Below are 23872 nucleotides of genomic sequence, written 5' to 3' on the forward strand. Positions count from 1 at the left end.
ACCTCTCGAGGTCCCTTCCAGTCCTAGAATCTATGAATCTATGAATAATACAGAGACACCTATGATAGTCTTAAGAATTAAGTTTGTTATAATTCTTACACTCACATTCACATTGTAATCAGAAAGTGCAATCTGAAAAGCACCAGATAACATTCCTTTCATAGGCCTTTGCAAAACCTGAATTGTCTTAACAGTGAAATTCTCAAAGTATAGTGAAACTCGGAGACCAGATACTCCTGGGGAATATGAAAGAAGTGGAGGAAAGATCAGGGAAAAGAGAATTCTGAGTTATGGAAGAAGCTTAATATGTGAGTAATAGAGGGCCTGATACTGCTCCCACTAAAGCAAATGAAAGTTTATCATTGAATTAAATCGGGGAGGCACTGGATCGTTCAGCTGCATAAATGGAGTTTTGGTTTATAGTTCCATGAATTATAAAATACTATGTAATTCCAAATGTATAATCATTAAGGGCCTGTTCCAAAAGCCCATTTATGTTTATGAGAGTATTTCCACTGGCTTCAATGAACTTTAGAAGACCCTAAAACTATTGTTCCATTTGTGGCTCTGGTAATCAAACCAAATCATAAAAACCATGAGAACTTCAGATCCATTACTGGTTAACAACTCCATTATGTTGTCTCCTGGAAGTAACATTCATTCACCCAGTTACAATGAAGTAACCTAAAGCATCTGCTAAAACACTGGAGCTACCCAACATTGCTGGAGTGCCTAAGCACTTACCAAATAGTGAAGGAGCATTAGAATAGCTTCGTTATTGACTGAGTGAGCACTGCACCCTATTGAATCAATAAAAATTTACTTAGAATGAATTTACTCTGGAGTCTCTTTAAAAGCCTAAGTGCCAATTATAACCTGGTTTTTTTGTTATTACCTTCTCAATTGCCTCTAAGATCTGTCTCAACTTTCGTCAATTAGATACCATCAGAATTGTTTAAAATTGGTGCTCTGTGTGTCAAGTTGCTGCTGCATGCATTGCACCAGAGATGGTGCGCATAGAGAAAGGCCACACTACTGTTTTACCACAGTCCTGTTTATTTTTAAAATAAAATGTTTTAGAGCCTTATTTATTATTGTAAATTTATTTTAAAGTATGTCTTCTAAATCTCAGGACGTCTTGAATATTTAAGAAGCACCGACTTTGCAGATTCTCTGAATAGTATCAATACAAAAGGAAGAAAAAACATGATAATTTCCAAAACCATATTTATATTTTAGCAATCTGCTGAGATCTAGAGCAAGCAGGGGCAAAAGCGGAACATATCTAACACTTTTGTTCTGATTCTTTACACCACCCTCAAGCTAAGATGTTCCACATAAATTTTCTTTTTTCCCTTAACATTTATATCAGTTGCTTAGTCTGACAATAATTCATCATTGTTATTAGCATTTTTCTGGATTTATTTTGAATTGTGCAGGAAAGGAAGCATATCGACTAAATCAAAGGTAAAAAATCATCATCATTCATCACAGTTTTGGTGAAAATCTGACACACACTTTACCTGATCACGCTCTTGAAGTGATGGATAGTGTTGAGTACAAATTTCAGTTTGAAAAACACTTTCAATCCATATTTTTTTTTGAAAATTCACCTTCACTCCATAATTAACATTAGCTATGTACTATGAAACCCCAGAAAGAATAAGAAATTCATCAATACATTCAAAATTCCAAATATTAGCAATCATAATTTTTCAGATGCTTTCTCTCCTATCAAAGTAATAACATTTACAAAAGAGTAGTATATTTAACATGTTTCAGTTTAGGTGCTTTTGTATTTAATAAAGCTCAGCAAATAATCTGTAATGGATGATTTATTTTAACTATTTCATCTGACAAATTATCTCCAAGGAGCACATGATTCACTCACATTTATTAACTGATTAATTTTGGTGAATTCTTTTGACATAAGATTGATCTTGAGCTTTCATTGCAAATATTTGGCATTCAAAATTGGAGCTGTGGAGTTTCATTTTCATTGGGCAATAGGTCACATGGTATTTCTCTGTACTCTTACTGGCTTACAATACCCTAGGAATCCAGTATCTCATGAAAATACTCACATTTTCAAATTCAATCTCTCTGAATATTTTCCTACATTCACTTAATATCATGCTGTTGACATGAATAATACTGCCACTAAATTTGTTCATTAGAATACTTTTGGAAAATGAACACTAAAGGGGCAGTAATATAGTCAAAGCAAATTTGTTATAAAATGTGAACAAACATTCTGAGACTACTCGGCATATACTCATTTATTGCTCCATCTTGTATTATCTTCTCAATATTAGCATTTAAATACACAATCATTTGTAATTAAATTAAGAGATGTGAAAAATAAAACTGCCTTACTTAACTGAGTAACAGTACTTAATTATCTGGAAAATTCAGAATCAAAAACTGTTAATATCAGCCTTTCTAATGCTTACATTTCTTCTTCACGTATTCTGGAGAATTAGATAATATGTGGATTTAATTCTCAATTTGGACCTTTATTCATATACACATAAGAATAACTGTAATATAATGATTATTGAAATTAAAATAATTTTACCTCATCACCTTTCTCTCCAGAAAGTCCAGGAAATCCACGTTCACCTTTGCTTCCCTATAAAGACATAACTTTTGAACTATTACTGTATTTTATTACGGTTATGAAAACGTATGTACTGTAGTATGTTTCATTTTAAATATGCTAGTATGGAGCTTATGGGTTAGCAGTAAGGGACCATAAAACAAACAAAGAGCCAAATTCCACCCCGGCACAGGTCCCACTAAGGTCAATAAACATTATGCCTACTTCTTATGTGGTTGAATTTGGCCCAAAAGACTAAGGCTGAGTTCAAAGTTAGCTTGATAAACTACAATTAGCTTACAGAGGGCATGGATCAGTGTTCATGTTGCGCTCCCCATCAGTAATTGCCCGGGCTGGGGAAGCTAATGATTCAACCAGCGGACCAAATTCAGTGATGAATCCTGGTCACGTGCCATCTGAGGCACGTTGCGCATACACTACGCAGAAGGTTAGGTTAGAACTCTTTTCAAAGGAGAATGTATACTTTTAAATGATTATTATTGGATTTTGCTCTAAGTGGTTTAGGTGTCAAAACCTGCGATCTTCAGTAATTCTTCAGTAAGGCACAACTCCTAATGACTTCAATACAAGTTTAGAATATGACCCTCTGAAATCAATGAGACTATTCACATGAGTAACAATATGTAAGTACTCAGGATGGTCCAGTGATTATGGTGCTACCCTGAGAATTGGGAGATTCCCTGCTTCACCACAGACTTCCTGCATAGCCTTGGGTAACTCGCTCAGTCCTCTGTGCCTTAGTTCCTCATCGGTAAAATGGGAATGAATCACAGCACTTTGTAGCATAGGGGTGTTGTGAGAATAAATACACTAAAGATTATGAGGTTCTGAGATACTACAGTAGTGAGGGCCTTATAAATATATAAGATAGACCCGGGTAGGCAACCTATGGCACGTGTGCTGAAGGCGGCACGCGAGCTGATTTTCAGTGGCACTCACACTGCCCGGGTCCTGGCCACCGGTCCGGGGGGCTCTGCATTTTAATTTAATTTTAAATGAAGCTTCTTAAACATTTTAAAAACCTTATTTACTTTACACACAACAATAGTTTAGTTATATATTATAGACTTATAGAACGGGACCTTCTAAAAACGTTAAAATGTATGACTGGCACGTGAAACCTTAAATCAGAGTGAAAAATGAAAACTCAGCACACCACTTCTGAAAGGTTGCTGACCCCTGAGATAGACAAATAGGATTTGGCCCTGCATTTTTAATGGTTAAAAAAAAGTTATCTAAAGTACTCACTTAATAAACTTACCTTTGGCCCCTCCCTACCAGGGATTCCTGGAGGACCTCTCGGCCCAGTATCACCCTGGAAAACAGAGGAAAATAAAATGATGGGAAGTACTTTAGCAAAAGAAACAGTGGATCATATGAATATATAGTCACACTCATAATCTTGGCTTTCTGCCTTTGTGACCATCCCTGTTAGGAAAGCCTGCTACTCCCTTTTCTCCTTTTATGCCTATTAATCCAGGAACACAAGCCTGGAAGTTGCTACAAACATTTTGTTGGAAATACATAGAATTGTGGTGATTAACCTTTCTACAGAGACATTAAATAAATCAAGAACACAGCAGATGCTGGGGGTTTTATTATTTTAAATCTTCCAGTGGTGTAATTTTAGTGATAATATATTAAATGTGAATGAAACAGAAAATGGTGCATGATCTCCCTGGTTTCTTGGCTCTAGATTTTGAGGCGAGGCAGAAGTTGCACTTTTGGAAAATATGAGATTCCCTGAAGCAATGCACTGGGAGTGTCCGTCACTCACCAGGATTGCCTCCTGGCACAACAGGCAATGTACACACAGAATGTTTTTTTTGGAAAAGGTTTTTTTTTATTTTTTTTTTAAACTACAACACCTAAAACTACTACAAAGTACTAACTACTACTAAGAACAATTATAATAAACTAACTACTAAAAGAGCTAAGGGGACACAGTTGAGGTAAAATAACGTGGACAACTGTTAAGGCCGCTTCAGCCTGAGGCAGTTGAGATGGAACTGAGAGCAGTTCGCCCGTGCATGGATATATAACACCAGCACTGAGTAACATGCATCTGTGGGCTGAACAGACATTTCTATGAGAAATCTCCGATCAAAGGCGCAGGGGATGCAAGAACACCTAGAGTGAAGGAACTAGAGTGTTCATAGGGACCTTACTCGAAGAAGAACAAGTAGATTTGTTTTTAGACAAAAGAGAGGCTTGAGTGGTTTAATGAAAAGCAAGAGGTGGACCCAGGCTTCAAAGTAAGGATCTGGATCAGGATCCAAATTTTTCCGATGGCAGACATGACAGGTCTTTTACTGTCTCTGAAATGTCTTACACCCTTAACTTTGGTGATCTACAGTATACAGTAAAACATAACCTTGGTTTTAGGAAAAGCTGACTTATGAAAACATGCCAATATCTATTTTGCTTTGAACAACCCATTCATATTAGTGGAAAGACTTCCTCCTGTACCAATATACTACCTTCAATGAAGCACCCACGTCTCCCAAAAGTGGAAGTGCAATCTGAAATAAAACACATGCATACACTTAAGAAATATTTAATATACTGTATATATCCCACATCTTTAAATATTTGGTCCATGGTTTCCATATGTATTAATGGTATCAAAAAAGTTTACATAATTATGCAAATGAGTCATGATTAAAGCTGTTTTATCATGATATTTTTAAGGAAAAATAAAAAGTATTTATGATGAAAAGTGCAAGAGTCAATATTGAAATATATTTTTAAAATGTTAATGCTTTCTACCCAAGGTAGTTCTTTGTTCCCTATTGTAGTGAACTAGCTAGAACTGTGTTTGTACTATGAAAACAGTCAACGCACTGAAACATAGTAGCTCCACTCTAGAGTGTACTTTTCTGAAACTCAACTTAGCCCCCCAAAATGTTTAACAGTCTTTTTTTTATTTCTGCAGGAAGAGGGAGAAATCTCATCACCCCTGGAAAATTAAAGCCCTTGCAGATAGTTCTTTGATCTGGTCTTCTGTGTAGCAGTACTGTTTTCCTCCTGTCTTCCCTTAGTTTTCCAAGTGCCAGGTTTAATTTTGTATCTCTCAAGGTTGTCCATGAGACTGACTGAGCTGTTGCTGTTACCTCCACCCACCCAGCTCCAAGAAATGAATCCTCACATGTCAAAATGTAGGGATTTTTTTGTAAATCATGAAAATCACAAGCTAAATTACTCCTGTGATTGCTGGGAAAAAAACCAGCCTTGGTCATGATATACAGTTAGATACACTGACAAATCTGGTGTGTACTTGTCTTCAATTTAACCAGTTTCAAATGTTAACATTTTTAAAGCTTTAAGGGTCCTGTCCACACCAGGAAAGCAAAAGTGTCGAACCTTAGCCTTCAGTACATTAGGAAAATTGCCCTTTGCTGACAACAGATGTCAGCAACCTGTGCAGTGGAACCACCGCTGAACATGATTTAATAGCTAACATAGAGAAGGACATACCACATTCAGCATGGTTTCACAAACCTTGAAAAATCTGCCAGGAAAGTTCTTAGAGAAGGACTAGTCTACATGGCAGGGTTTAAACACTCACCGAGAGGGATGTTCATTTGAGAAGAGGTTGAATTCACACTTTTGTAAGCAGCAGCGATTTGGCTGAAAGACACCATAAGGTTTCCCAGCACTGGAGCTTGGTGTTTGGGATAGCCATGTCTTTTTATTTTCTTTTTATATATGTCATGTCTCAAATAAAAACTAAGATGGTATTTAGGATTTAAACAATTTCCTACACTTAAGGAGTTACCACTGCATCTCACCTGTTATCTGAAACTAAGCCTTTTTAAAAATCTGGTTATATGGTAGCAGGCTTTGGCCCAAACCACTTAGGAAAGGCCAAAGGACCAAAGTGAAGTTAACAAGTGACTAAAGGGTTTCACTTTGCTGAGCAACAGGTCCCAAGAGCTGCTCTAGGAATTCTGAGAGTTTTATTTACCTTTTTTGATGCCTCTGTCAGCATTTGTTTTAAAATAAAAATTAAGCTTGTAAAGTTTCAACTTTGGGGAACATGTTAAAGGATCTAAACTCGTTTCAGGTGTCTGTTCATCTTAGCCATTTAATTCTTTCGTTAGTACTCGAGAAAATTAGTTCACATTATGGGCTAATTATTTTCAAAATGTCATTAATAATATAATAGCTTTTTAAATGTGTCAGAGCAATGCAATTTTTCCCATAGTCTGCTAATTTAAGAAGAACCAAACTATAGTCTTTGAAAATTTATACAGAACTGCTCCTGGGGCTGAGACATGGTAAGCCAAGTTGCAGCCTGGAACAAACTATTAAAGCTAAAGCATAACCTCCTGAAAACAGACATTTATCATGAAAGTGCTCACATAACAATAACATTAATGATATTGTTATGAGCTAAATGAAAAAAAATCACTAGGCAGTCAACTGAATACAACAGGGATCGGCAACCTTTGGCATGCGGCCCGCCAGGGTAAGCACCCTGGCAGGCCGGGCAGTTTGTTTACCTGCCGCGTCCGCAGGTTCGGCCGCTAGCGGCTCCCACTGGCCGCGGTTCACCGCTCCAGGCCAATGGGGGCTGCGGAGGCTGGCCCTGGTGGGCCATGGGCCAAAGGTTGCCGATCCCTGGAATACAATTTGCTAGGCCTACTAGGCATCTGGTGTCTTTCTGTTTTAAAATACTAGCATCCTCACAATGTAAGTCAAGCATAGTTTGTATACATACTGGGTCACCTGGAGGACCAGGAAGTCCTGGCTTCCCATCTGGTCCTGGACTACCCTAGAAACAGAAACAAGGCCATTGCATTTTAAATTTCAGTCATTGATAAGGGGCACATACATCAATATAGTGTTATATAAAGAACTGTTACTTACATCAGCACCCGGGGTACCTGGAGTTCCAGGTAATCCAGGGGGTCCTCTAGGGCCCTAATATACAGAACAGTTACTTAAGATATAATTCAAGAAACTGGAAAACCTGTTAAGTTAAATTCATTTTTCCAAATTATACAATAAGTATTTTACCTGGGCACCTGGTTCCCCAAATGGACCTTTAGGACCCTGTAAAAATAGCCAAATGTAGACTCAGATAACAGCAGCAATGCTTTTAAAACAGGGGTGATCTTGAACCAAAAATACTGACTGTGGGCTTTTGGTTCAGCGCATCTTAGAGAATGGAACCTGCTGAAATGTCAGGTTACAAATCTGGACCCAATTTTGCTAAAGTTCAAGGGTGATCAGATCCAGTATTTTGGTTAAGAACCATTTCACATGGAAAGTAAGGCCACTGACTAATGACACAGTTATGTTATTATGAAATGGACTGGTCAGTTAGCTTGAGATTTACAGGGAAAACTGAAATTAATGCAATGCAATAGGCAAAAGCATCACAAATTGTAGGATGCCTAAGAATCAATGTAAAAATGTAAAAATTTAAATAACATTAATTTGTTTTTTAAATTATTAGACTTGTTTAAAACTTATATTTGAATCTATAGCCATCTGTCTCAAGCATTATGATTTCTATAACGTGAAAAGTTCAGTTTAATATGTTGGATTGGACTGACAGGATATTGCCATTTTCATCGCAGTAGAATTCATGAGCATGACCTGTGTCATCTACCTCCTATATTATTGAACACTATCAAGACAACTAGACAAAGAAAGATTATCGCTTGGATTATGAAACAACTGCTGGCATTCTCTAAAACTCAGTCCTTTTAAGGCCAAATCTTTTCCCAACTTCCCAGGTTGCAGAGGGTTCCATGGCTTATGGAGGGGCAGTATTCTGGGGGAGCACACTGGGGTCCTGATCACCATAGAGCTGTGCTCTATTGGGGCTCACACAATAATGAGGATGTTTGAGTAAGTTAAGAATGGTGGACACGTAACTATGTAAATGCAGAAGGAAAAATCCCTCACCTGGTGAATATGGGCAGCAACCCCATGGAATCCACTGCAGTCTCTTGAGGGAGAAATCTATCTTCCAGTCCACACTATTACAGATTGTCTCTGTACAACACCTCTTTACACAGGCTTGGCAAAGGATCTGCTACTTGGTATTGCAACCTTGGAAAACTTTAGGGCCCTTAACGTTTTAAGTTAGCAGTGAATGCTGGGAGAAAATAGTATAGGTTGCTGTAATGAAGTTTATAATTTCTGGAGCTAGCTACATTCTAAAGAAAAAACACTGATATTTTTCAATGTCTTACTTTTCAAAAATATGTTCTATTTACTTTGGGGGAATATCTGAAGAAGTTCTTGTAACCACTGATACTTCCAGAAATGGACTGGATGCTGAAGTAATAAGTGCAATAAAGATGCAGTGTTAGGAAGCAAGAATGAAATAGCATTTTGAACAGTGTGCTGCTGATGGCAAGAATGATGTAAAAGACCATACTACTGCAGCTATTTATTCTGATTACTCCAGATATAGTGTCCTTTGCTCATTTCATGTTTAAAATATACAGGTGGCAATTGGCCACAACTGGACTTTGTTGCTTGATGGGTCTGAAGCTTGTGCTGAGTTGTGCAGCTCTGGCTGGAGACTCTGCACCCACAATTCTCCAGTTCTGCACCCACAATTCACCCACAGTACTCCAATTCTAGTAATTCAGGCATGCCAACACTGAAGCCCTGGAGCTGCTGCCCAGCTGCCCAGCCTCACCTTTTCCTTCCCGAGGCAGAGTACCTGCCTCTGCCTCTCCCACGGTACAGGGCACGGGGGATGACACAGAGAAGGGGACTGTGGTTATTGACTGAGTGACAGCCAGGGATGCTGAATGGGGCTTAGTGTCTCTTCTCATGTGCAAGTGCTGGAAGCAGAAGGGGCAGACAAATTCAAAACAGCTGTCAGCCAGAAAAAGAACCTTCAGCTTTAAGATGTCCCAGAGCAATGTGCAATTAATGTGGGAGGGCACGGAGCACAGGCTCTTGCAAGTCTCCCATCCTCCGCTTATAAGTGAAGTTCTAGAGGGACTAACAGCAAGACCTAGACAGTAATATCATTTTCCGCTCTGTGAAAGGGGAAGAGGTGTTGGGTCAGGAATCACAAAGCAGCAGGGAACTCATATCAGGAATATCTAATCTGAAACATGTTATATGAACCTGATCATTACATAGATTTCTCAGTAATAACTAAAATGAAACTCTCATATACTGTTTGCTATACTTACAGGAGGTCCTTGAATTCCTATTCCGAGTGGCCCCAACTCTCCAGGGGACCCTTGTACGCCAGGCAGTCCTCTTTCACCCTGATAAGGTTACAAAACTTTCTGTTTCATCTTTAAAAGCAGAAATTAGTGTATCTCTTAGAAATAAGAACCGTGATAATTTTGTATACCTTAGGCCCTCGTGGACCTGGGGTTCCAGGAGTGCCAGCCAGACCCTAAAAAACAATAATTCTACCTTAAAATTGCAGAGTCTGATTGAATTTTATTGTCAGAGGTAGTCAGCATTTGTAAATAAAAATGATCTGTTTACATCTTGATTATTAGTGCCACAGTCTGTAGGATCATTGAAAAGACACTTGCATTAACAAGAGATTTTAGACTGTATTTTCTATGCACTTGCTTTACAGATATAACATACACTTTGTTTTCAAAATTATACTAGTATTGCTATACAAATCATTTTCAGTAGTGCTACAAGTGCTACATGGAAACAAGCAATGAAAGCCCTTGTAGCAAGTACTTACTGGTTTCCCAGGCAGACTTGGCCCAGGGGGTCCTGTCTCACCTCTTGGACCTGGATGTCCAGGAGGTCCTATAATTCCACCAGAATCACCCTGTGGAATAGATATAAACCACTAATTGAAATGTTAGTGTTTTCTTTCAGGAAAATTAACATTAAGGTAGGTCTGGGTTATCATGACTATTTTACATGGTAGATCTCTGTTACCTGTTATCTCTAGGTATTGGTAAACATTTTAAACAGCCCTATTTCAGAATGTACCACTGTACTTACATCAGCTTATTTGGGAATCAAACACATGACTCCAGTTTTATAAAACAAAACCAACTTTCTAAACATTATTTGTAATGCCAGCCAGGCTCTATACACTAAAGCAGGTGTTTGCTATACTGCTAGCAGAGATTTTTCACTGTAAATCAGATAGGCCAACACCTATTCTACAGGGTAGTGAGTCTTATGATAGGGTGTTTGGAAGTACTGACATGTCTTGACATCTGTTACATATGTTTAGATAACACATCTACAGCTTCTAATTTCTTAACAAAATATATATTTTCCCTAAAAAATGTTACATGGGTAAGTATGCAAGGTAAAAAAACAAAATAAAACATAGGAACATGGGATTTTCTATAGAGAAAAGACCAAGAGTCCATCTAATCTAGTTAATAACTCCGCTATTTTCCCAGTTACTCAGGCTTGCAATGCTGGTATCATATCTACACTTCTTTCTCCTTCATCCTCTAATACCCAGACTGCCTCTAAATCCTGCCAGTTATTCCACTGCAACATCTCCACAGTCGATCCCCTCCTCTCTATCCCTATTGCAAAAATCTGGGTCCGTGCCTTAGTTAATCCCTCATCTCAATTACTGACATTTCCTCTTCTCACCTTAAAGGCTCTGCTCGGCTGTACTCCTACCTACATCTCCCTTATCTTTCTCACTTTAACTCTACACTCTACGAACTCAGCACATCTCTGGCTAGCCCAACTCCTTCTTCCACAAGTGACTTTGTGCCTTTTCTCATGCTGCCCTTTTCACCTCAAATATCCCCCCAGATCATGTGTGTTGTGCAACCTTATACTTCTTCCTGTTCCACAAGACTAGCTTCTTTAGGTCTGTGCCCCAATGCTGACCTCTATTCATGCCTGCTCAACAGTTTGCACCCTCAAACTATTAATGTACTTCATTGGCTTTCTTTAAAACACAAACCCCAAGATGTATAAATGCAATAATTTATCTCAGAATTCACATCCTTCCCATATAATTCTCCCCCTCTCCCAGTACATGCAGGTATACACACACGCACACAATTAACTCTTGCTGTTCTGTAGTACTGGTATGTCCAACTACAGGCCTAATCCAACCCCCTTTTAAGTCAATGGGATTCTTTCAATTATTAAATTGAAATTGGATTGACACATTAGAAGGTAAACTCTTCAAACAAGAAGCATGTTTTTTATTTATTCTTAAAGTACCTAGATAGATGAATGTGGAAGGATGGAAGACTCCTTCAAGATTATAATATTTGACTAATATTGTCTAAATCATAAATTTAATTGATCAAATTTTAGTGCATACCTTTTCTCCTTTAATTCCTGGTTTTCCTGGTATCCCAGGCTCTCCCGGTAAACCCTAGTTAATTTAAAAAAACAACATTTTACATTGATTACAGCATCTTTCAGGTCAGTATGCTATCTGAGATTAAAGGTGAAAAAGGCACTTAATCTGGAGTAGTTACCGTACATTATAGGCCCAGCTAAGCTCCTCTTATTCATGCAAGTGAGAACTTCTTTAGGGGTATGCATATGTTATTTTGTTTAAATGAATATTTACTAATCAAAAATTGCCTTCTATACCCTTCTGGGCAGTACCTTCCTGAAAAAATTCAATTAAGAGATTTCTGGAAAAAAATATCAAAATAAACAAAAGTCATGAAAACTGACAGTGTTTAAAGGAAGATGGTAACAAGTAAAATGACTAGATTTAAAGGATTAGTTTGCCTTTTGCTACTGGGATATGATGTGCACGGTGTTGGGCACAACTTGCTTGATATTTTCTTTACTCTTAAAGCCTCAAGGAGCCTGTACATTTGATTAACTCCAAATCTCCTTTTTTTTTAAAAAAATGTTAGTTTTAAATATTCAAAAGACAACAATTAAAAATCTCAGCAAAATAATGGCATTCTGTCCCTCCTCCAGATATCTGCTTCCACATCAAAGCTTTGATTTTCATGTTTGTCCTTTCCCTCCTAATAATACAAGCAACTAGAGATGCAGAGACATGAAAGAATAATAAAATAAATTTAAAATGACCTAAGCATGCATAATTAGCTTAAACTCAAGTTCACTCTCTAACCCCACAAGATTTTCATTTACTTTATAGAAAAGTGTGATCTACATTTGTTCCAAAAGGAAGTATAGAGTTGTCATCTGCCTTAATACATTACATTACATTACATTTATTCCACGAAGTAGTGTATGCTTGTCCATCATGAACCTTAGGTAAGTTCCACAGCAAATGGTAGATCTATTCAAAGGCAAGAATTTCTAGTATTCATGCCCAATAATATGCAAATTCAAATGAAAATTAATTATCTTTGTCAAAAAGATCTTGAAAGGCATATCACTTGAACTTTTCTTTGCAGTGGGAAACATTTAATCTTGTTAGCACTTGCACGTAAAGAATGAATGAAATGTTCATGTCAGTAGGAAACATTCAATTGGCTGTGTTCTCCTTGCTTGATTGTATTCTGCCCTAAATGCAGACAAATTGTTTGTTTCATACATTCATACATTTCATACATTTCATACATCATTCATTTCAAAAGTATATCAAAAAACCTGAACTGTAGATGAGTGAAAGGTGTTCACTAGTTTCACAAATGGAAAATCATTACAAAAATATATAGGAGTTTAGATGTATTAACTATGAGCCAGAGTCTCTGCCCTGCTTCATTCCTGTTTAGAGTGACACAAAGGGGATTCAATCTGGCCCTCGCTGCCTTACTGGGGATTCCCCTGTGTAGATAAGTGATCTTCCCTTGCAGACTCTGGTGTACAAGCCATGTCAGAGGCAAGGAGAAAAAAATTCCAGAGTGAGTTAATCACAGCTGGTGAATGGTTTCTCGGGGAACAAGATTAAAGCAGCACCCACCTCCCCATGCATTGGGCAGAAAATCTGGGAGTCAGAACTAGCTTCACGACAGTCCTCTCTCCCAACTCTACTGTTCCAATCAAAGACTAGGCAAAACTAGGGACCTATGGTCATACACGTTGCACACAAGTGTGCTTGGTGCTGTACAATACATAAAGGACAATGCAGTCCCTGCCCCAAGAAATTTGCAGTACAGTTCACAAACAATTTTTGGGACTGGAAAGTTCAGTCTTGAAATTACATGTTTTAATATGCCACTTAGTCAAAGACACTGTAGATGAATGTACCTTACAAACCAAAATTTTAAAAATAGGTACCTAAATTGGGCATGTATAAATTAAATGTTAGTAACTAAATTCAGGTGCCAAATAAATTATTACATACACAATCAATTACTTGTGTTCACAGTCACTTGATTTGCACTCAGCTGTGTATTTTGTACTCAAAATGCCTATTTGCATACACCTGCACATATTTTGCGTGGCCAACAATAACAGAATTGAGATATCGGTCTATATATTGCTTGAAAACACATTTTAGCAATAATAATGAGCATGTCACACTTTTAAAGCAGTGTTCAAGCAAAGGGGCTCCTTTGTACCTATATAAACCATAGCCTCTGAACGTGTATATGTGAGTGCCAAAGGCAAAAGGCACTAACACGAGCTCCTGGAGGCACTCTGGTTGTTAGACACCTAAGCAAATAGAAACCTCTGGCGATGCAAGGTGGGAAAGCACCACTGAAGATGGAAGTGTGTGTTTCCTCTCCTCCTTCCTGAAGTGGCTGCAGCCCACCCGCCAGTAGGGTCCTGGCCCTATCTTTTTGGGATGTCTAATACTACTGTGGAACTAACAGACATGTTGTTCTTGTGCTCACAGTAAACCAAGGCCTGGGATCATGGTTTCCTCATGTACAGGTGTGCAAGAGGCAAGGAAGAACTCCTTGAACCAATTCCTGCCCTTATGCATTGGTACAGCAGCACGCACACTGTGACTCTAGAGATATATTCTAAGTCTAATAATTATACTACTTATAGTATTAGTATTTGAATTACATGCAACTGGAAATGCTGAATAACTGTCCAAAGCTGAATTGGAAGATAAAGACAAACTAGAACAACACATGATACTGTCATATGTATTCTATTTGATCACTTATTGCAACAAGTCATTTGCTGGTAATTTCCTAAAGTAATCATAACACATTGTGAAAAAGCATGGCAGAGAGAATATCTGTTTTTGATTAATCTGTAATAGAAGAACTTTGAGTACCAACTGCCAATAATAATCAAAGGCTGTTATTCCCATTTTCTATACAAGCATTTTCCTTTTAGTTTGTTTCTCAATAAAGTGGACTACTGCAGTCTGAAAAAGCTAAAGACTGACACCTAATTTATCCCTGGCTTCAATGTAGTTATACGAGGGATGAATTTGGTCCTGACTGACTTCTTACTTATACCACTGACCTCGAGTGCTAAGGTAATAAATAAGTCTGCATGCTTAGATTCATATTATCCACTATTAATGAAAGTTTGTTGATAATGACAAATTATAGATTTTAAAAACACAGATTGTAGAAGTGAGGCCATTTATTTATAAGGCCTTGCATTTTTCTTCCCTTCCCGACTTCCCCAATCTTATATCTTATCACACTGATCTTTCCAACTCATTGTAATGATCTCAGACAAGCTCTGTAAGGGGATTCTAGTGGGATTTTTCACCTCTGGTGTGTATTTCTATAATAGGGGGTGATCTGGGCAATTGTGAGTTACACAAATTAGTATTAAAATCCCCACTTGGTAGATGACAAAACAAAGACACACAGAGGTCTTGCACAACCCCAAACACTAAGTCACTGGCAGAGTTGGAATTTGCATTTTCAAATCCCATGGGCTAACTATTAAATCACCCCCCATAAAAAGACCACACAACAATAGTTCCCATGGCACTGTTTCATTGTCTAATATCTCACCTCAACAGATTTTACTGACTGTAGAAAATTACACAATACTTACGACTTCTCCTGGATATCCTCTGGGTCCAATGGGTCCTGGAGGACCTTGCAGTCCCTACAGTGTGTGTATATATATTAATTTGAGTTAAAAATCAATATATTTGCAATTATTTTATACTGAATAAAGAATAAAGCACTTTATCCACTATAAGGATATAAACCAGGGGTGGCCAACCTGAGTCTGAGAAGGAGCCAGGATTTACCAATGTACATTGCCAAAGAGCCACAGTAATATGTCAGCAGTCCCCCATCCGCTCCCCCACCCCTGCTCCCAGCGCCTCCCACCCACCGGCAGCCCCGCTGATCAGCGCCTCCCCCTCCCTCCCTGCACCTCCTGATTAGTTGTTTCGTGGCGTGCAGGAGGCTGTGGGCGAGGGGGGGAGGAGCGAGGGCACTGCAGGATCGGGGAGGGGGCAGGAAGGGGTGGAGTGGGAGCAGGGCATGTGGCAGAGCCAGGGGTTGAGCAGCAAGCCCCCCCTGGCCAATTGGAAAGTTGGCGCCTGTAGCTCCAGCCCTGGAGTCGGTGCCTATACAAGGAACCGCATATTAGCTTCTGAAGAGCCGCATGTGGCTCCGGAGCCACAGGTTGGCTACCCCTGACACAAACAAAAGAGCTGCTAAGAATTATTTTCTACCTGGATTAGGGAGCAACTGTAACCCACACACCACCTGGGTGTGGTGCTCTGTCCCCTCTAATGGCACCAAGACCACTTAGAGATTAATGAGTCTGCTCCAGTCTTAGCTAACAGCAATATGGCTTTTAGCTCACGCAGTAGAGGCTCATGCACTAAGCTCCAAAGGTCCCAGGTTTGATCTCGCCCGTCGATGACCAGGGTCTGTCGGTGTTACACAACAGTTACTGCTAGTTCATTCTCCACTGCCCTGATAAGATTTGCATTGTTATGCTTCCCAATGAAATATATAAGAAGTTTCCATATTAATGAGCTAATTTCTCAAAACATGTCCACATAGGGGGCCTGCTTTATGGGCCAGATCATCAATTGTGTAAATCATTGTAGCACTGTTGAAGTCAATGGAGCTATGACATTTGACACCAGCTGAGGATCTGGCCCAGTGTGTCCATAGAAAGAGGATAACAGCTGCTGCTGAAAAGGTTGAAAAAAGAATCCTGCCCATGGGACTATAGGACTCCAACAAGGCCATGTGTGATTGGATGGACCCTAAGCCATTGAACTGGAAAAAAATGAATCAAAGCTTCTTGCTTTAGGATTCTGTGGAAGGAAGGAATGCTCTGTTTGTCATGGTTATAAAGCTTCTACAAGGTGCATATGCATCTGGGGAGGAATTTGAGAGTTTCTTTTCTTAATTATATCACCTGTCCAAGGTCACTGAAGAAGGGTGAGAGGAAGGGGGTTTTAGCTATTAGGGCAGTAGCCACTACTCAGGAGACCCAGGTTCAAGTCCCTGTTCTGCAATAGACTTCCTGTGTGATCTTGGGCAAATCAGCTTGCCTCTCTCTGCTTCAGTTTCCCATCTGTAAAATGGTATTTCCTTATCTCATAGTTTTGTGATGATAAATACATTAAAAATGTGGGCACTTCTATACTATGGCAATGAGAGCCATTTAAGTACCTAGGATAGATAGACTGAACTGTGTCCTTGGGTTGCTGCAGAGGTTTCCTATATCAGTGAACCCAGATCAGCCAGCCAGGTGAGGAATCATGCAGATCTTTCTAAAGGCAGATGAGATGGTGATCATTGTTTTTGTAAGGTCCTGGGGGCTGATGCGAGACCAAAGGAAGCCAGGTATATGGCCTCTACCAAGTGGAGGCAACCAACAATTTACAGAACATTTCCCCTTTCTGAGGATTCTGGGGCAGAAGAGAGAAGGAGAAATGTGACTGAAGATCGGGGGCAGGAGGGGATTTAATGACTTATCACCCAAGAGTCTGAGGAACTCCTGTTTCAGGAGTGAAGGAACACAGATTCTTCTGTCTGATTTGAGGGACAGGAATAGTCAGAAATGGCTCCAGTCGTTTTTCTCTGGACAAAGCTTTGGATCTAGATTCCTGCTTGTGAAAGGAATGCTGAGGTTTGTTCTTAGGTTTCTATTTCACTGAAGATTTCCCCACAAGAAGCTGGGCCTATTCCTCCCTGAGGAAAAGGAGGAAGATGACGGTTTGTGTTTCTCTAGCTGGGAAGAAGGTGTGGAGAGGAAGGCTGTTTCCTCCAAAACCTCCTTCAATGCAGAATCCACTAAATTCCCAATCAGATGGGGACCCTTAAAGATTAAGGGCAAGGAGACAAAACTTGAAGATATCCTCACCTCAGGACCAGATTCAGAAGTGCCAAAAAGATTGGCCTGCAAGTGGACAGAATCTTGAGCCGCACTGAGAATATTTGATAGGGCAATGTGAGAGGTTCCTGTGTACCAGGAAGGGCAGCTTGGAGTCAACAGCATTGATCCCCTGGGTCTCCATGAGCCACAGGGAGTTCAAGAGGCATAGAAAGTGGTAGTGATTTGGATGTTCCCAGTTTAAAAGATTATTTTCATAACTTCTTTCCAGGGGCTCATGAAGGAACACACTGGCCTCCAGAGTTAGGTCTAAGGTCTTAGACTGGGAAATTATGACTAAATCCACGTTTGAGTGGAGCAACCAGAGGCTGTGGAAATCAGAGTCCACATTGTAGAGTCTGAAAAGACCTTTTGGGGCACGGTGAGTGTAGAATCAGAAGAGGTAGGAAACAGAAAAGGCCCTATTCATTCAGGCTATGGTTTCTTCCTGAGTGTCTGAAGCTGAGGATGGCACCAGATTCAGAACCACTTCTGTCCCTGATTGGGCTTGAGTGTGGTGCCTCTGCATGAGCAGTCTGCATGGTACTTAAGTGAGGTGGGAAGGATGGACAGAATGGGCCCATTGCCAAAGGCTGCAGAGGAAAGGCACAGGAGAGGTATTTTTGGCTTTGAGAGGAAGACTCCATTGTACCTACTATTCTACGTGATTACAGTGCTCAGCTGAGGCCTGGAGGAGAGATGGTTCCTCAGCTAAGAAGCACAAGCTATTTCTAGAGAGGCAAGAGAACAACTAGAGAAATCTGTCTGCCTGCACTCTGTGAGGGGGAGGAATTGAGACTGATAGTGTTGCATCCACTCTGGCTACCACCTGGCTGGCTGACAGATGAGGAGGATTTAGAGTAGCAGCCGTGTTAGTCTGTATCCGCAAAAAGAACAGGAGTACTTGTGGCACCTTAGAGACTAACAAATTTATTAGAGCATAAGCTTTCGTGGGCTACAACCCACTTCTTCGGATGAGGAGGACTCACTCATTAGTCTGTATTGGTGATATCCACAATACAAAATGTGTAATTGCACACATAAATAGCCAGACAAAGGATAGAAATAGCAGTGGTCCTAAAAGTTCCTTGCATAATTTTTCCCCAGTGAGTAATGCTGAAATCAACAACAACATTACTAACTAAATGTAAAATAGCTATATTCTGCCTTCAATCTTGTGTAAGTCTCCGTCTGACATCAACCCTGCTATATATTCTGAATAGCATATATTGTATCACCTGCGCCTAACCATAATTAATTTGTAATTTAGCTCCCTACACAGAATAAAATTGACATGCCTGCATAAATATTAGCATCAGAATAGCCTCTTTTTGGTTATTGAGGCCATATTTCAAAAAATGTAATTCCCAAAAAATGCATTCAGACTTTTGCATACACATGTTCTTTGAACACAAATTGCCCATTCTGGCCATAAAATTCAGGGATGTGTGCATGTATAACCCGTTTGTATGTACACAAGAACTTTGGGCATGCAACTCAAGTACACACACTAAAAAAAATTGGCCTGTGCTATATAAAGTGAATGAAATAGCACCCAAAGTCCTTTTACACAACGGCATAATAAGAAGCCACTACACGCTACTTTCAATTTTATAATAAATACTTTAAAATACCTCTGATCCTGGATTTCCAGTGAGTCCAGGAGGACCACGATCTCCTGTTTCACCCTAAAAAGCATAATTTTTCTCAAATAATTTAATGTTATATCCACAAGAGACAGCTGTGTACCAAATAGATATTTTGTATACCAATCAGAAAAATACCTTAATTCCTTGTGATCCCTTCATTCCAATTTCCCCCTGAAAATAATAGATATGATCACAATAAGTTGAAATTTAGACTAAGATTGACTGTGTTGAAGTTACTACACACAGAAATGTTGTCATATTAATTTAGTTAACACAATTTAGCAAATAATGAAAATCTGGTTATTCTTTAAAGAGTTGTTGATGGAAAACTTTGAAAAGGTTTGTCTTTTGAAAAATTCTATTTGCAGTTTCGGGTATGTTGATTTCTCTTCTCATGTTTTATTCCTAAGGATATTTGCATGAAAACAAAATATTTGCTTAAGAACTCTGTTCCTGGTGCTTATTCCTCACTTAATGTCATTACCCTGTTTGTGATATCATATGCCCAAAGCTACTCATTTTTACAGTATATCCTATTCCACATAGGTTCTTATACAGCATTCATCACTATAGTATGTGAGCCTCTTCCTGCAGTGCATTAAGCAATGTGACTAACATTTGTCATATCACAAAGAGAGGATTATGATTTACTGTGAGAAATACAAAACAGCAGATGAAATCTTAAAGAATAAGGATTCTGATTCCTTAAAAACATCTTTAGTAATAAAAAAGTGACATATAAAAATATGGCTATAAGAAGAATTGCCTGCAAATAAAGTTTTTAGAGCTTCCCAAAGAGATGAATGGTTTTTTAATAAAGGCGGTTACATATTTTACGTACTATGCTTGATGTTCAGTGTTAATTGCAGAGTTAATGAAATAGCTGCAGTTTCTCACTAAGATGACTAGTGCATTTGCTAGTGTAATAGTTAGAACTCTGAGGGATAGTTTGCTTGATCTGCTACCTTTAATCTCTACAGCCAAAATCTTATTGACTTCAATAAGAGCAGAATAAGGCCGCTGTTGAGATGTTTAGACTCAGCTACTTCCATCTCAGATCAGCCAGACCTTTCTTGGGATCTACAGTGCCAAGGTCTACTCTGTGGTGACCGTGCACCTTGTATTTAAAGTGCCAAAAATTCATCCCAGAAATAGCTTCACAGAAGAAATCAGAGAGAGGCCAAGGACAGATTTAGCCCAAGGACTGCAAGCACTGAGATTCTAGCTGCCCTCATGCCAGGGACGGCTCTATGGTTTTTGCCTCCCCAAGCACGGCAGTCAGGCGGCCTTCAGTCATGCGGATTCGGCGGCGTTTCTGCGGGTGATTTGCCGGTCCCGTGCCTTCGCCGTACCCGCCGCCGAATTGCCACCAAAGCCGCGGGACCGGCGGACCTCCCTCAGGCATACCGCCAAAGACTGCCTGTCTGCCGCCCTCACAGCGCTGCGCTGGTGCCTGGAGCCGCCCCTGCCTCATGCAAATGTACAAGAAAGGGAAAGGTTCCTTTTTGCCCAAGCCTCTCTCTGAGTTTGAAGAGCTGGCAGTTGGAAATGCCGACTTTTTACTGGTAAACTGAGTGAATTTGATATGTCCATAATCGAGAGGCAATAAACATGGAACCCCATGATGCCATTTTTATAGTCAAGTTTCGGAACATTTGGCATGAAACCTATTAAAATGTACAAAAAAAATTATTACAGAATGTAAATGTGACAGGATCCCCGGGTGCAGCCTGGGGGTTAAGGCCCCCTTAACTATCCAGCCTGGGCTGTCTCTCACAATGCCTTGCTAGTGACAAACAACAAACCCCTGCAGGTGCTGTTATCACTCAGCACAACCACATATGGAGCCCCACACCCAGCTAGATTGCATGAATACTCCCAGAGCCACTCATGAATCACACAGAGAAAGGCACCAGCCAAATCCCCCCAGCTCCCAGCACTGTACCTCAGGAATATACCGTCTTGCACTGCTCAAGATGAGCAATTTATTAATTGGTTCATTACTTCATCAGTGGAAAGTGGATATACACCAGCCTTTGTAAAACTGAACAAATTTACCAAACACTTTGGGCAAACTCACCAATAAAGATAAACAGTTAAACAAATTTATTGACTACAAAAGACAGATTTTAAGTGATTATAAGTGATAGGCAACGAGTCAGAGTGGTTACCAAAAGAAAAGAAAATATAAGCGCTCAGTCAAAACTCTCAACCCTATTAGACTGAGTAACATCTAGATTAGCAGTTTTTCTAAACCCACTGGATACTGCAGTTCATAGTACACAGGATTCACCCTTTAAACCTGTGCCACTCCCCTCTGTTGGAGTCTTCAGTCTTCTGAGTGGCCTTGTTGCTTGCTGCATAGGTGGAGGCAGGGGAAAGGCAAAGCAGTGGGGCCACTGTGTTCTGATTTATAACTTTAGTCCATGTGCTTGGAGAACACAAGTCCAGGCATGTCTGGTGGGCACTGCTGAGTCACAAGTTGAAGCAATACCCTGGTGTGTCTACTGTGAGTGAGTCATTGAATTGTAATTCCTCTGATGGACAATGGCTGGTGATGTCTGTTCAGCACCCACCCAGGCATTGGTTACCTCCATTGTCATTGTCTCTGGAAAGCTAGTATCTGGGTGCTTCCCAAACCCACAGCGTATTTTAGTGAAAACTATCCAACACAATTCTTATAATTTTATATGCATTAATGATACACGTGTTTAGATGGAACAATGGGTTTCAGCATATCATAACCTTTCCCCGATACCTCACATGGGATGCTTTATATGCAATATCACAATTATTTATAGATGAGGAATATAGGGGTTACAGGGCGTTGCCAGAGGTAAGAGTGTCACAGGAAATATGGTGAGAAAATCAGATCTAAGCATAAACATTAACTCAAAGCTTTAGCTGTACTTACTGGATCCCCTTTTTCTCCTTTTTCAGAAGACTCTCCCTGTGATAGTATACAGTAAATGTTAATACTTACATGATAATTTTAAGTGACAAATAGTTTGTATGTCTGCTTTTGGAAAACAACTCTTCAAAACATATAGAAAACAAACTAACAGTTATATGTATTCAATACATACAAACAACTTTATAAGATATATAAACTATGAAAGCCCACTTAATGATTACATTAATTTAATTTTAAAGAATATGGACAGATAATAAAATGGGATTCTACCCAAGTTCGTTTCTTTTATGTCTGGGTCACGTATTATATATTACACGTAATCATAAGCAGAAAGCTTTCAAACCTGGGTCTACACATCATCATGCTCCAACTTTCCACCTGACTTACTAGCATTAGCTAGAACTGGGACTCCTTGAAGCCCAACTCAGATAGACGGCTCCACCCCTGGGCCCCAACTGGTGGGACATACTGAAGGCATGAGGAGGAGCAGGAAGTTGTCAGTACAACTGGGCTTCATTCTGCTTTGGACTGCTTACCCTGTACTACCTGCTCTTGACTTTCTGGTTTCCTGACTTGGCCTGATTCCTGGTTCTGGATCTCCATCTCTTCTCCTGACCCTGACCTCCTGGTTTCCTGACTCAGGCTGATTCCTGGTATCAGTCTCTCTGTTACTGACCTCCTGGTTCTGAACCCTGGGTGGCATGGGGACCTGGCCACTTGCCTTGTACTAACCAGCAGGCCTGTCTGCCTATGTCCTGGGCCTAACACAGGATCAGAAACAGATATCAGAAAGTGATGACTGAAATAGTGTAAAAATATGAGTTAAATTCTCAAAAGCAAATGACTTTTAATACACAAAACCATGATTCTTTCAAATTAACAGCCTAAACTAGATTTCTGTTTGTATGAAGATCATTTACAGTACAAGGTTTTAACAAGAACTAGTTGATCCTCTAACATTCTGGGGCCTTACAATACTTCAATTTAAATCACTAGCAAAACTCCTATTGATTCAATGGAAGCATGACTGAACTTTTTGCTATTTCTAGAAAAATGCGGTTTACATCTTTTCACCAGTACTGAAAAAATTGTTTCGGCTGAATCTGCTGTTGGAAAGCTTCAACTAAAACTAAAAGATGATTAACTAGCAAAGTCTTTTTCTAAACTTTGATCATGCTAAGAAAGCTATTTTTTTCATCTAGGTATTGAAGATGGTACTTCTTCACACAATGCACAGTCAACTTGTGGAACTTGTTGCTAGGGGATGTTATGAAGGCCAAAAGTGTAACTGGGTTCAAAAAAGAATTAGATAAGTTCCTAGAGGATAGGTCCATCAATAGCTATTAGTCAAGATAGTCAAGGATGCAACCCCATATTCTGGATGTCCCTAACCTCTAACTGCCAGAAGCTGGGACTGGATGACAGGGGATGGATCACTCAATAATTGCCCTGTTTTGTTCATTCCCTCTGAAGCATCTGGCATTGGTCACTGTCAGAAGATTTGATATTGAGTTAGATAGACCATTGATCTGACCC

General features: G+C 39.6%; 1 protein-coding gene across 1 annotated transcript in view; it reads right to left on the reverse strand.

Moving 5' to 3' along the window:
- The window catches only part of COL19A1 (collagen type XIX alpha 1 chain), a 331665-nt gene that overhangs the window by 55414 nt on the left and 252379 nt on the right, over positions 1 to 23872 (reverse strand). Inside the window, exons 17-30 of the mRNA XM_029912234.1 lie at positions 22337 to 22372; positions 19558 to 19593; positions 19408 to 19461; positions 15479 to 15532; positions 11889 to 11942; positions 10314 to 10403; positions 9960 to 10004; positions 9793 to 9870; positions 7643 to 7678; positions 7493 to 7546; positions 7344 to 7397; positions 5101 to 5142; positions 3882 to 3935; positions 2579 to 2632 (exon numbers count right to left, since the gene is read on the reverse strand). Coding sequence (XP_029768094.1) covers positions 2579 to 2632; positions 3882 to 3935; positions 5101 to 5142; positions 7344 to 7397; positions 7493 to 7546; positions 7643 to 7678; positions 9793 to 9870; positions 9960 to 10004; positions 10314 to 10403; positions 11889 to 11942; positions 15479 to 15532; positions 19408 to 19461; positions 19558 to 19593; positions 22337 to 22372 — 741 coding nt within the window. The remainder of the gene's footprint in view (positions 1 to 2578; positions 2633 to 3881; positions 3936 to 5100; positions 5143 to 7343; positions 7398 to 7492; positions 7547 to 7642; positions 7679 to 9792; positions 9871 to 9959; positions 10005 to 10313; positions 10404 to 11888; positions 11943 to 15478; positions 15533 to 19407; positions 19462 to 19557; positions 19594 to 22336; positions 22373 to 23872) is intronic.

This window comes from Terrapene carolina, unplaced genomic scaffold (assembly GCF_002925995.2).
Source record: "Terrapene carolina triunguis isolate 2854851 unplaced genomic scaffold, T_m_triunguis-2.0 Scaffold42, whole genome shotgun sequence".
NCBI classification, from domain to species: Eukaryota; Metazoa; Chordata; order Testudines; family Emydidae; genus Terrapene; species Terrapene triunguis.